This window comes from Tribolium madens, unplaced genomic scaffold (assembly GCF_015345945.1).
Source record: "Tribolium madens isolate multiple individuals breed KSU strain unplaced genomic scaffold, Tmad_KSU_1.1 Scaffold_91;HRSCAF=231;Tcas5.2_LG7, whole genome shotgun sequence".
NCBI classification, from domain to species: Eukaryota; Metazoa; Arthropoda; class Insecta; order Coleoptera; family Tenebrionidae; genus Tribolium; species Tribolium madens.
In genome coordinates this window covers 18772600-18786498 of record NW_025401063.1, presented here as the reverse complement: position 1 = coordinate 18786498, position 13899 = coordinate 18772600, and the positions used below count along the sequence as shown (strand labels likewise).

The window sequence follows — 13899 nt, the reverse complement described above, 5'->3', positions numbered from 1 at the left end:
ACCGAATTTCATTACCTCAAGTTTCGCTGACTATTTCCAATGTAAACTTTAAAATAAAGTACTTGAAAGATGCAAATTCGATTATATTGCGTTATTTTCACGCATTTCCCAACGCTAAAATGCAGGTGGCACTCTAGATCTCCGAAACTATAAACATGCGGGTAAGGCAAGTTGAGTTATTTTGACTTCTTTAGACCTGTGTACTATTTATTACCTCTTAAAATTTCTGCACAACAATTAAAATCATCCTGAATTTGACATCAGATAAAAATTGTTTTTTGGGAGTATAATTTTGTTACTATACAGGGTGTTTGTGGATTGCGAGCAAATATTTTAACCACTAAGAGAATTTGTTATGAAAAGTCGAATTGACCAAGCAAATTCCGTATCCAAATTTTATTTTTCCAATTTCCCCCCTATGATTTTCACGAGCCGTTCAGTGTGTCTGTCCTTGTTAGTTGGAAGTAAAAATATCAATGAAAATAAATTGCATTGAATGTTGACCGTGAAAGTTTTTATACAGAAAAAAGGAAATTTTTTGTCCAAAAAAATTAGCACTTGTTTACACGTGTCAGTTTAGTTATTCGTTAATGCGCTTTCGGGTGAATTGTGCACATCGATTTGAAATCAAATTGTCAATCAAGTCATTATGGCCAACTACTCAAACGCCAAATTAACTAGTGTACGGACATCGCAGTTCCAAGACCGATTTGCACTAAATGTTTGGGCAGGGATCATTGAAGATCACCAAATTGGACCCCACATATTACCTCAACTTTTAACTAGTGCCGTTTATCTGGACTTTTTGGAAAATGTGTTTTCCGATCTGGTGGAGGACGTGCCCTTGGCGACACATGCGGTATTTACAAGTGGAGCTCCATCAGATTATGCCAAAGTCGTCAACCAATGGGATTGAACAATCATTTTCCCTAGAGATGGATTGGTCGCCAATGACCACCGCGGTCACCAGATTTAAATACGTGTGTTTTTTTGAAGGTTCACATGAAACAATTAGTGAATTAGTGTACGCAGCTCAAATTTATACCTTTGAAGGGCTGTCTGTGTATGCGAACGCAAGCTTTCCTAGCGCGAAGAGTACAAGAAGTATGCATTGCCAACGAATGACCACATTTCGAGCAATTTTTTATAACAGCAAGTATTGACCCACTAACATTGACACTGATCTACGCTAATGTAGCGATAATTTTTTTGTCTTTACGCTGTTTACGTTCAAAAGTTTTTTCTTATGAATGATTGTAAACATCGTATTAAGACATAGGCGGGGACGGGTTTTCAGCCTCAATTTATTTTTAATTTTAACTCAAAAATGACGTGCTTTCGACAAAAGTTGGAATAACGAAAGTTGCTTCTTTTGCCGAGTTCTATTAGTGGTTAAAATATTTGCTCGCAATCCTCAAACACCCTGTATAATACCTTAAAAAATCAAAAACGAGGTGGTACAGTGTTATCACAAAAATTTTAGCACATGCATAGTAATAATTGGCAAAATTATAATAATTGGTCGCTCTACAACCACAAACACGCCGGATATAAAGGCGCCAGGTTTTCTCGAGTATCAAATTAAGGGATTCCATGGATTCTACTGGAATTTTAAAAGTATCTAAACTCGTATGAGGCAATACACATATACAGACAAGTTTTGAAATAAAAATCAAAATTTTACTGTTACAGGGTGTTAGATCCCAAGAAATACCCCACAACAATTATTGCATCACATTATGTTTTATGTTTATACATGTAAAATTCGAAAAACTTCGAACTTAATTTTTTTGTGTTATCTTTCCGAGAATGAAATTGTATGAAATCCATATTGCACATACTCGTATAATTCAGGTAAATGATATGGTGTCTTGCGAACAGTCAACAAAAATTAACACAAGCAGTGCAAAAATCAATTATCATTCAACTAATGTTGAAATCTTCTTAAAGAGTAAATTTAGTTTATGTATATGAAATGTTTGCAGACCATTTGCTACTCGATGTGTATTACTTAAGAAACAAAGTGATGCCATAATTGTTGTGGGGTGTGCAGAACAAAAAAGTTTTATTAAACTTTTTCGTAACTCGCATCATAACTGAGAAAAAAAATCAACTTTCTGTTTATTCGTTATACAAAGTGTTTCAAAATTAAATCATTTCAAGTTTAGAGTGTCGGAGGAGAATCTTATCAGGAGTAACAGTAGTAATACTCGAGATATTTAATGTGATATATTCCTGTTATTTTTTGGCTTTTTAGTGTATTGCTGTTTAGCAGTGATAAATCTTTATAAAATATAAAACTTCCAGTTTCCGCTTTTATAGTCTTAAAGAACGAAAAAAATCTGTAAGCATTTAATAGTTGATTTAAAATTTTGTAATTTAGGTATGTACATCTGTGCGGATATAACGGCGCCAGGTCTCCCTCCTCAAGTGTCAAATTATAGTTAAGATTCCGCAGATTATTATGAAATTTTATAAATTCCTGTCTCTTCAGTCCCTACTGTACGTAAGATCGGATGACTACTAGTGATTTATTACAAAACGTCCTAATTTTGTTAACCAAACATTTTAAAGCACCTGTACGTTTATTATACCTAGTGATACATATTTTTTAGAATACAGTCATAAATGTACAATAACTACACACAAAATTTTAAATTACATCACTCACAAAGTGCTTATAATTGGTGGCGCTTCCAATTGATTTAGGGGCTGCAACATATGGGGAAAAGTCAATGATGCCTATCCCTTTAATGTGTCGCTTCCTCCTCTTTAGTGAGAAGGAATTTAAAATTGTGGAAAAGAGCTGTCGGTACTAAATAATAAATTAATCGTAAGTTAAAGCAGTTATTTTTTAAATGTGTTGCATCTGTAATATACCTACAAGGTTGGTGGTTAGTAATTAAACAGTTTAGCACGTGTTTGTGATTTTAGACAGTTAAAGTTAACACATTTCATATTCAATAAGGTCTTTAATGTTACCCTAAATTATAGAGGCAATTATTTAGGTACTTTAATACCTACAGCAAATTTATAAAGTAGTTTATAGCTTAGTAAATGTCTGCATGCGAAAATATACTACACATTATTTAGCAACAATATGAAGTTTGGATGGAAAAGGGAAGAGTAAAATAAAAACGATTGTAAACAGGTATAAACTTTTTCAAGATAAATTAAAATAAACAACATTGTTAAAGGATTACCTATTTGTTACAACATTTCATTTTTTTACGAAAATTTTCTTGTGAATTTATGATAACAGTTTCTGAAAGTATATCAGGATCAAATTTGTTAAATATGTTTTGGGCTACATCTTCAAAGAGTTCTTGAACACCCTTGAAATAAACGATTTTATGTTTTAAATTATTTACTGTTGTACTAAAACTACAAATCACCTGACCACTCATTGCTGAACATTCATAATACACAGCACCTTCTTCTTTAGCATATTGGTATGCTTCATCTCTAAGTACCTGTTAAATGTCAATTTTATCAAATACATCATCGTACATACACAAACCTCTCTTTGCGAAGTTAAATCAACCTTATTTCCTACAATAGACAAAAGATTATTATTTGCAGCAATAAAATTAACATTGTTATTTCGAAGTTCGTTAACCCAAAATTTAACCTCCTGAAAACTATCTCTTGAAGTGATATCAAAAAAGATGATTGCAGCGTCGGCATGTCGATAATACATGTAAGTTATTCCCCGAAATCTTTCCATTCCAGCTGTGTCCCATATCTATTAAATATACCCATACAACATCTTCTTTTAATTTTTTAATTGACATACTTCAAGTTTTACAGTAGACGATTCTATAAGGAAACTTTTGAAATAACATATTGAACCAACTGTGGCACTTGCACGAGGTTGAAACACATCTTGAATGCAGCGAGTAAAAACACTTGTCTTACCAACTCCTGTAAACATAGATAAAAAGTAGGTACCTACTCACTTAATCATGAGATAAAATATAAACCTGAATTTCCCAAAAGAACAACTTTTCCTGTGATAGAACTCATTTTGCGGTAATATCTACTATTATATTAATAACAATTAAACTTATTTGAAACAAAGTGGATATTTCATAATAACAAATATTTTATTTAAAACTAGTCTTTAAAACTATGATTATCACATTAGTTATCTTATCTTAAACTGCAAAGAGTTGAAAAGACAATAAGCATGTAATGAAAATTAGTCGCATTATTTATTCACATATACTCGTATAATAAAGATAACTAAAAAATATGTGTATGTGTATTTTGTAGAGATCCATTGTAGGTAGTATGTGTTCCAAAAGTGTATTTTTTGAAACATGTTTCCGAAGCGCCAACTTTGACAGCGCATAAGTAAATGCTAAAAGACAAGTCGGCCATAAAATCTTTTTAGCAGTTGTGAACTCGCTTTAACCTATTTTCGTTACACTCTGTATATTTATACAGATATTTATATATATTTATACAGAGTGTCCCAGAGCTCCGTATTTCTTCGATTACTCTGACAGTAAAGAAGATAACGAAATGCGGTTTTTCTAGACGATAGACATTCATTTTTTTTTCTATGATCCAAAAATATTTTAGTCATTATAGATGATTCCTATATAGGGTGGAGCAAAAAAATTATATTTTTTCTTATGGAACACCTGGTATATTATGCGCTTATTTGAAAGAGTTTTTAATTCTAAGAATATACATATCAGGTTTTATGGATCTATCATGGACCGTTTATCATTTATGGGCAATGTTATAAAAAAATGCCATTTTTGGAAAATCGCAGCGGCTTTGTTAGAAAGAAAAAGTGAATAAAAACAATTGCAACAATTTTTACTGAGTCTGGTCCTAAATTATTTTAGTTGTTTTACTGTACTGTACTGTAAAGGTTTTTTTAGTGTTAAAAATCAAGTAGGTTTGCGTTACTTCCTTTTCAAAAAAAGTTGGATGATTTTTTAAAGTTACGTTATCAGTTATCACCATACATCATCAAGTTTATTAGAGAATGTAGAATAATGTGGCTACAGCATGATTTATTTTCATTTTTTGAGCAACATATTCCTAATCAATAGATTAATAGGTTTGAACCCATTGTCTGGCCACCGCGAACTCCAGATTTGACTATAATTGATTTCTTTCTATTGGGGTATGTTAAAGAGAAGAAGAGAAACAATAAAACAAGTAAGGTATAAACCTCCAAACCTTAGGTTTTATATAAAGCTTATTAAAAGCTCTACACGATAAAGTAATAAGATACAGGGTGTTTCATTTGAAAAATTCAAGTTACTTGATATTTTGCGAATGTCAACACTCTGCAGTAGGGGAGGGTGGGGGAAGATGACGCACGGGGCAAGTTGACGAATTTTGTTTTTCTTGACACAAACATTTAATGATCGTACAGTGACCTAACATTTAAAAGCTGCCTACCTTGTAGTTGTAACCTACAGGAATGGATGGCGTTGGATTCAACCATAAAAAAAATATCAGGGATCAAGTGAATTGGATCAGTTCACTGTAATATTATGTGGATAAAACATAAGGATTTTTAAAAAATCAAAAGGTAAGTACAGATGTTTGATTAATTTGTCACATATAATGGGCTCCTTGAAACAAATCAACATTATTGTATAATGTGAAATACTTGATTTTATGTTTAAAGAGTAAATAAACATTTTTAGGTTAACCGTGGGGCAAGTTGACGGGGGCAAGATGACGAATTTGTCAACATGCCCCWTCACTTCTATTTAGCTATTCTTGTGCTATAAAATATTAATTAAGGCCGGTAATTGATTTTTTCAGATGGTGAGACACTACGTTAAGAAGACTGAACGTCGATCCTGGTCCGAAGACGCTTTAATTGCAGCGCTTCATGCTGTAGAAGAAGAAAATATGAGCATTAACACTGCCAGCCAAACATTTGAAATACCTGAACCTACTCTCCGAAGATACTTTAAGAAACGCATACAAAACGAAACACTGCCCAGTAGCGGAGGTAGGCATAAAACTACTTTCAATGAGGTACAAGAAAGAGAATTGGCCGCATATCTTACTGATTTAAATACCAGAGCCTTCGGTCTTACATCAGTAGAATGCCGAAAGTTAGCGTATGAATACGCTGAACAGAATAATATTAAACACCAGTTTAATACGACAAGCAAAACTGCTGGTAAAGATTGGTTAATTYCCTTCATGAAGCGGCAAAACATTAGTTTAAGGCAACCAGAGTCGACATCTTTAGGGCGTTTGATGGGATTTAATAAAGTTGAGGTTGGCAAATTTTTCGATTTGTTGAGGAACCTCAAGGAAAAACATAATTTCGGACCTGATAGGATATATAATATGGATGAGTCGGGGATTTCTACAGTTCCAAATAGACAACCAAAAGTTTTATCTCCAAAAGGTARCAGAAGAGTTGCAAMAGTTGCAAGTGGGGAACGTGGGAAAAATACTACAGTAGCCTGTGCAATGAATGCACAAGGTTCTTATGTTCCGCCGTTTATTATTTTTCCCAGAGTGAGAATGCGACCCGAACTGTTAACTGGATGCCCTCCTAACACACAGGCCATAGCCCAGCAAAGTGGGTGGATGAACACTGACACGTTTGTGCTTTATCTAAAACATTTTATTAAACTGGGAAAACCCAGTTTTATTAATTGTTGACAATCATTCGTCTCATTGTTCGTTGGAAGCAATAAATTTGTGTAGAAACAATGGAGTTATTATGATTGGACTACCCCCCCACACAACACACCGACTGCAGCCCCTTGATGTTGGTTTTTTTGGACCATTGAAAACCTATTATAGTCAAGCTTGTGAAAATTTTCTTATAAATAACCCGGGAAAAATAATTTCGGACAAAGAAATTGGAAAACTTTTCGGTCAGGCTTATTTAAAAGCTGCAACTGTAGGGATTGCAGTCTAAAGTTTTGAAAAATGCGGAATTGAGCCGTTTAACCCTGGAGTGTTTGATGACGCCGACTTTGCACCAGCTTCAATGAGTGAAGGTATTAATCCTAATGAAGTAGACGAAATTAATGAAATGGGAACTGCACGTAGAGAAGACCCAACAAGTGACGATGAACCACTAATTAATTTGGTAGTCAATCCTGAACCAAAGTCGCTAACACCAAATCCTTCTGAGCTAGAGCTTTCCGAATCGCACAAGGAACAAAGTTTCCACAAAAAATCACCGATTCCTGGTGCTTCTGGACTGCAGTCRAGCAAAACATTCAGGGCATCCTCATCAAAGCAAAGCGATATATCTTTTACTGAAATTAGACCTCTGCCAAAATATAATCGTCCACAAATAACGAACAGAAAAAGCTTCCGTGATAACCTCTACCCCTAATAAAGAAGACCTGGAGGAGAAAGAGAAGGCAAAAAATATTAAAGGCGTGAGCAAGAAAGGAAAATATGAAGTTGTAAAACGCAATGTTTTTCAAACATCTTCTTCAGCAAGAAAGACTGCCTCCAAAAAAGAAGAAACTGTGTGTCCAGGATGCGAGGAACTTTATTCCGATCCTCCGTCTGAAGACTGGATAAAGTGCAATAAGTGCTTTTCTTGGTGGCATGAATCGTGYACGAGTTATGAGGGGCGAGGCGAATTTAAATGTGAATTATGTTTGTAATCGTCATCTTGYCCCAATGTGTTCTCCATCTTGCCCCTTAGGTGKGGCAAGATGACTTAAATGCATATGTTGTGTTTTTAATTTTTTGTAGAAATGTTTATAAGAATTATTGATTTCTGTTATCACTGGTTTATAGTGAATTCATTATATGTATGTTTCCAATATATTTTGTTTTTTCAAAAACAGTGTGTTTATTTTTAAATGGCAATTTTCTTTAACCTCGTCATCTTGCCCCTCCCTCCCCTAGTTGCAAAAGATTGATCGAATTTCAACCATAATAATTTAGGACCAGAGCAACCAAATTGTTGCAATTATTTTTATTCACTTTTCCTTTCTAGCAAAGCTGCTGCGATTTTTCAAAAATGGCATTTTTTTTTCATAAAATTGCTGATAAATGATAAACGGTCCATGATAGATCCATAAAACCTAATTTGGATATTCTTAGAATTAAAAACTCTTTCAAATAAGCGCATAATATACCTGGTGTTCCATAAGAAAAAATATAACTTTCTTGCGCCACCTTTTATAGGAATCAATTATAATGACGAAAATATTTTTGGATCATAGGATAAATGAATGTCTATCGTCCAAAAGAAACCGCATTTCGTTATCTTCTTTAATGACAGAATAATCGAAGAAATACGGAACTCTGGGACAGCCTGTAGAAAAAAAATCTGGTGTAAACATCACATGACTTTCCTTATCCCACTTATGTGGAAAACATCCTTACGACAATAATTTAGTGTTGGAAATCCGAGTAGCAAACCTAACGTTTGCGTCAGTGCCACCTGCCGGATTACACGCGAAATAGATGATAGTTGTCACGGGTTCGAGTTGCATTTTTTTTTTAGTTTGGTACCCATTATTTTATTTTATAACATTTTACTGTTTAGTGAGGTATATTTCATGATCGTATAATTTTGCGGTCGCTTTACGGTCGATTTTTGGTCTTTGCGGCCGAACGGTGCCATCGATTTTTACCAATTGTCTCGTGCTGCGTCCCCCTCCTACAAGTAACTTATTTTGTATTCACAAAACTCCCGTGACGTTTACAATGTCAAACCAAAATTTTTGAGTGTATCCCAAACGACACAGATGACTATTATTTATTATTTATTAGTATTGTAATCGGCTGAAATTTGACACAGATTTTTACATTTCTGGACGAATTAAAGCTTCAAGATACTAACAAAGTTGGTTGTGTGTGTGTGTCTGTCTGTAAACAGCATATCTCGAGAACGATAAGAGCTAGAAACTTGAAATTTGGTATGTGAGTTACTTTCGTACGCAGTACGAAACAATTGGTAAAAATCGGTAGCACCGTTCGGCCCCAAAGACCAAAAGTCGACCGTAAAGCGGCCGCAAAATTATACGATTGAAGATACAATAAATTCATGGGGATACAAATTATTTACAATCATGAAAGATACCTTATTAAACAGTAAAATGTGATAAAATAATAATAATAACAATAATAATGGGTAGCGAACTAAAAAAAAATGCGCCTCAGACTCGAACCCGCGCACAATTATGATCTATTTCGTGTGTAATCCGGCAGCTAGCACTAATGCAATTTTTTTCCAAATAAGTAGGATAAGAAAAGTCGTGTGATGTTCACACCAGATTTTTTGGTGTCTTGAAACTATAATTCGTCCAAATCTGGGTAGGACAAATTTCAGCCGATTACAATACTTTCCTTATAGGATAAGGAAAGTAAAAATTATCAGAAAAAAATCAATAAATTTAATAATCACTAAAAAGCAAATATGTATGTATTTCCAAAACTTCGAGTTATAAAAACAGCAAACGCCTAAATCATAAATTAGCTCTAGTTTAAAGAAATTAAAAAAAAAAACTCTGTCATGAAATTTCACCCTCAGTCACAAACTCAGTTAATACAATTTGTGAAAAATTTGCTTCCATGAATAGTTGCTTCAGTGACAGTGTAAAAATGTTGGCATTTTGGTAAAAAATACACATCGCAATTATTTGACCAATTTTCGTAATAGGAATTATTTTAATTTTTAGTAAAAATTGTATAACACTTTTATTAAACAAAATAGTACATTAATGGAAAAAATATAAAATCTAAGATGGTGGTAACAAAATATGTGTTTTAATTATTATTTAACAAATACAATTACTAGAACAATAAAAATATAATATAAATTCTGTCATAATGTTATGATTATGAATTATGATAAACACGGTTAATACTTGCAACGCCTAATAGACGTATAAAAAAAATTATGAAATTCCAGTCTATAAAACAGAATACGTAAGTTTGTTACGTCTTCTTGTATATCACAAACGTTAATTTATTAATTGTCATAAGCTTAAGACATATTGCCCATATTATTACTTTTACGTAAAAAAACAATCACAAATTTAGGATATGGCAGTTAAACAATATATACGGTATTGTTTTAGCAGCACTTTTTAACTGTATTTCCATGGGCTATGCTATTAATACTCAAATTAACCGTTTCCTCTTTTCCGGTATCAGTAGCTTCAAGTTCGCTTGAATTTGCCATTATATTATCAATATTTTCACTGTCATACACTTTCAAATTATGGTCACAACTATTTCCAAGCAGTCTAATCAAGCCTCGAGCAACATCGTCAAACACTAAACCTACCCCCTAAAATAAATACAAATAGTTTTTTTTTCAAAAATCATGATCAGTTACCTGGTCATGCATGGCAGAACATTCATGGTAAGTAGCACCTATACTTTTAGCATATTGTATTGCTTCATCCCTACTTACCTATTAACAAAAAAATGTATTTAAAAAATATAAATTGTGTGTAGGTACTTTTACTTCTCTATTTTTGGCTAAATCACTTTTGTTTCCCACAACACATAAGGCGATTGGATTGTCGACATTCTTTTTAAGTTCAAATACCCATCCTTGCATGCTTTCAAAACTTTGTCTTAAAGTAATATCAAATACTATTAAAGCGGCATTGGCGTTGCGATAGAACATAGGAGCCATTGCTTTGAATCGTTCTTGACCTGCGGTGTCCCATATCTGCTTAAAATAGACTAATAGCAAAAGAATAATACACAAATATGTGTAAACATTACTTGAAGTTTTACTGTGATATCATCAATAAGAAGTTTACAGCTGAAGAATGAAGCCCCTACGGTTGGGGTGATGTGGTGACTGAAGGAATTTTCCACATATCGAATAACTGTACTGGTTTTCCCCACGCCTATTGTAGTCACAGATAAAACAGATAGAGATATCAATTTGAGTATTAAGTATATGATATAATTTATACAGGCTGGATAATAAAAAATGCTTCAAAGCCATAATATAACGCCATTATTTTAAAAGATACGACAAAACTTATTGGAACAAAGTTGCGCTGATAATTGTCATCTGTTTAAATTGATCGAGTCTATCCCAAAAAATAACTCACAATAAACTGTTCAACTTTGAACAAAAAAATATTGTCATATCTTGGCTTGGCGCATTCTTTTTAATCCAGTCTGTACAAAAAATACCTACATAGCTATTTAAATAACTATGAATGAATAAAATACTATCCTACTACCTTATTTCAATATAAAATTAAAAAAAAAAATCACTAATCAATTATTACTTATAATTCATCACATAAAAAAATGAACGTAACAGATAGTGCATTATTTAATAACAATACCTTGATGGCCCAAAACAACCACTTTACCAACAATAGTTTTCATTGTTGTTAATTAACTACTAAAACACCCAAACTATGAAATCAAATCACTACAAATCAGTACACCAATATTGAAAATGTTGAAAAATAGTGCAAATCCTCTTACGTGACATAGATTAGTTCAAGTTTAAAATGAATTTGTGCAAGTTAGGTAAGGTTATATTTTGACAGTGTAATCATAATAAACAGCATATGCAACCAGTAATTCATTTTCTAGAAACCTGTACATTTCATTGCATCTTTCTATTATAGATGTCACTAAGCTATAAACAAAGCCAACTTTATAAAAACTGTTTAAAATTATTTGTTTTAATTAATTGAAAACTGATAGAAGTAAAAAAATAAAACTAAGTCGTACAAAAATACGTAGATATAATGAAACAAAAAAAAAGTCGAAATTAAGTCCTATAATAATAACAGTTTCATTTGTCTGGTTTTATATCACTCAGTTCGTAATAAAAATGTAAATAGTAGTTTCTTATTTCGCTCATAAAAATTAAGTTGGAACTAATTTGTAAAAAATCAAAAAATCTTTTCTTTTAAATATAAAATAGCAACCACTAACGTCTCTCATGAGCGCCAATGAGGACGACATTTATGAAGCAATTGCTTAGCTTCAAGTCTCATTTAATTGAAGCAATGTAAGGTATTTTGCGTCGTTTTTGAGGTTTTATTATATCTTTAATTAATTTTTTCCCAATTAAGTTTTTTTATTTTATAAATGAATTGTTTTCAGACTCATGTGTTATTTATTTTGTAATGCCTTATGGCATAGAACACGTCAAAAAGAGAAAAATATGACTATACACAGTTACAATAGTACATAGAACATATAACAGATAAATGCAAAATTAATACAAACAATACAATACAAACATTTAATAGGTATAAAGAAAACAGTTTATTCAAAGTTTATCTGCGAAGAATTCTTAAGGTTGTAATAGCCTTTCGTTAATAATTTTTTTTTTGAATTTTGATTTAAACATCTTATTTGAACATGTTGTATCAGGTAAGTGATTATAGACACTGATCAGGCTTCCCAGAACACTTTTCTGAGTACGAGTACTTGTGGTGCGGATTGGATCTTGTATGATATAAATGATTTCTCTCATATTTGCAGAACTCGCTCGAATTGTTTTTTACAAAACATGCTGCCTCTAAAATACAGGATGCACCAGAACTCGCGCCTCAGAGAAAAATTTCAAGCAAGATAAGATACCAGGAACATGAAAAAAATGTTGAAAAAATTCTATCTGTCAAAAAAATTTTGACATTTATTTTTTGACATTTGACATTTTTTTATGCCTTTTTAATGAAACTGATGAGCCTGTATATGTTTTTTTACGATTATTTAATAAAGGCACAAAAATTTTGTCAATAAAAGCCACAAAAACATTGAACAGAGTTACAATTTAGGATACAGCTTACTTGTTTCCTCGTCTAATAGCCTGTAGCAAAAAAACTTGGAAAATTATTTCTACAACAGAAATAAATAGAGTCAAAGTGCAAACTTTAAACTCTCATAACTTCGAAATTTTTATAGATAATTTTTTTTACATTTTTTTATGTTCCTGGTATCTTACCTTATATGGCATTTTACTCTGTGGCGCACCCTGTATAGATACATAAGTGTGAGGATAGAATAGTTCTTGAAAATATCTTTGCACGATTCACGGTGTTTTATCTTAAAAATAGCGTGTATACATCTTTTTTGGAGCTTAAATATTCTGTCAACACCTACAGATGTACCCCAGAAAATAATACCGTATTTTAATCGCGAGTAAACATTAGCATAATACGACGTCATGCAGTGAATTCAAAAATTTGACAAAATTTGTTTTTTCAACATTTAATAATATGCATTTTTATTGAAACCATTCCTGTAATTTTAAAATTATTTCTTTAGTGAGTGACTCTAGTTGCTCATTAGTTTGTGCTTTTACTATGACCGATGTATCGTCAGCAAATATTACGACTAGTTCTCGGAGCAATCCTGGTAGTTCGTTCGTATATAAAAGAAAGAGTAATTTAATTTTAATTTATTTAATTAATTTTATAATTTATTACGACCACGTTGTACACAATTCTTTGTTACACATTGCTACGCTTTAACTCTTTAACGAATGAGTTAGCGAACAAAGTATGCTCCAGCAATAACCTGTATATTTTTAAAGGAGCACTTTATTACAAAGGTATTGCATAGTTCTGCTTTAGAATAAAAAAGCTTTGGAAATTTTTTGACTCACACTGTAGGTATATTTCCATGTTATATAAATAATAAATAATAATAATAATAAATAATAATAATAATAAATTTTGTTAATTACGACGAAATAACAAAAGCCAGAATAACAATATGTTTTGGACTATGTGTACGTGAAACGTTTCGACATCGGTTGGCTTTAAGAAACAAAGTTGAAAATTCTTGCTGATTTTTTTTGGGACTTAAAAGCTTTTTAACTTTCAATATAGCTACCGCTTTGAAATTTGGTAATCAACCAAAAAGTTGTTTTCATCAAATTATTTTCAAAGTGGATGAAATTTTAAATTGTACAAGGTGACTCAC

General features: G+C 32.3%; 2 protein-coding genes across 3 annotated transcripts; both read right to left on the bottom strand.

Moving 5' to 3' along the window:
* Window positions 1–3146: 3146 nt before the first annotated feature.
* On the bottom strand, window positions 3147–4151 carry LOC123011326 (putative ras-related protein Rab-5B). Its single transcript, XM_044408710.1, has 5 exons — window positions 3984–4151; window positions 3797–3924; window positions 3521–3745; window positions 3396–3473; window positions 3147–3335 (listed from the first exon to the last, which is right to left on the bottom strand). Exons 1-5 carry the CDS (start codon window positions 4024–4026, stop codon window positions 3204–3206), a joined length of 606 nt encoding a protein of 201 aa, XP_044264645.1. The 5' UTR covers window positions 4027–4151; the 3' UTR covers window positions 3147–3203.
* Window positions 4152–9657: 5506 nt separating this feature from the next.
* On the bottom strand, window positions 9658–11500 carry LOC123011064 (ras-related protein Rab-31-like). Of its 2 annotated transcripts, XM_044408327.1 has the most exons (6): window positions 11440–11493; window positions 11295–11383; window positions 10714–10841; window positions 10448–10657; window positions 10316–10393; window positions 9658–10267 (listed from the first exon to the last, which is right to left on the bottom strand). In XM_044408327.1, the coding sequence occupies exons 2-6, from the start codon at window positions 11335–11337 to the stop codon at window positions 10052–10054; spliced, it is 675 nt and encodes a 224-aa protein (XP_044264262.1). In that variant the 5' UTR covers window positions 11338–11383; window positions 11440–11493; the 3' UTR covers window positions 9658–10051. The 2 variants fall into 2 exon arrangements, with proteins under 2 accessions (XP_044264262.1, XP_044264263.1); XM_044408328.1 differs by lacking the exon at window positions 11295–11383 and having other exon boundaries at window positions 11440–11500.
* Window positions 11501–13899: the final 2399 nt, after the last annotated feature.

Coding starts and splice junctions, on each gene's coding strand:
- LOC123011064 (XM_044408327.1), bottom strand. CDS start 11,337: ATGAAAACTATTGTTGGTAAAGTGGTTGTTTTGGGCCATCAAG. Junction 10,842..11,294: donor GGTTGTTTTGGGCCATCAAG/GTATTGTTATTA, acceptor TGACTACAATAG/GCGTGGGGAAAACCAGTACA. Junction 10,658..10,713: donor ATATCACAGTAAAACTTCAA/GTAATGTTTACA, acceptor TATTTTAAGCAG/ATATGGGACACCGCAGGTCA.
- LOC123011326 (XM_044408710.1), bottom strand. CDS start 4,026: ATGAGTTCTATCACAGGAAAAGTTGTTCTTTTGGGAAATTCAG. Junction 3,474..3,520: donor ATTTAACTTCGCAAAGAGAG/GTTTGTGTATGT, acceptor GACATTTAACAG/GTACTTAGAGATGAAGCATA. Junction 3,336..3,395: donor GTTCAGCAATGAGTGGTCAG/GTGATTTGTAGT, acceptor GTTTATTTCAAG/GGTGTTCAAGAACTCTTTGA.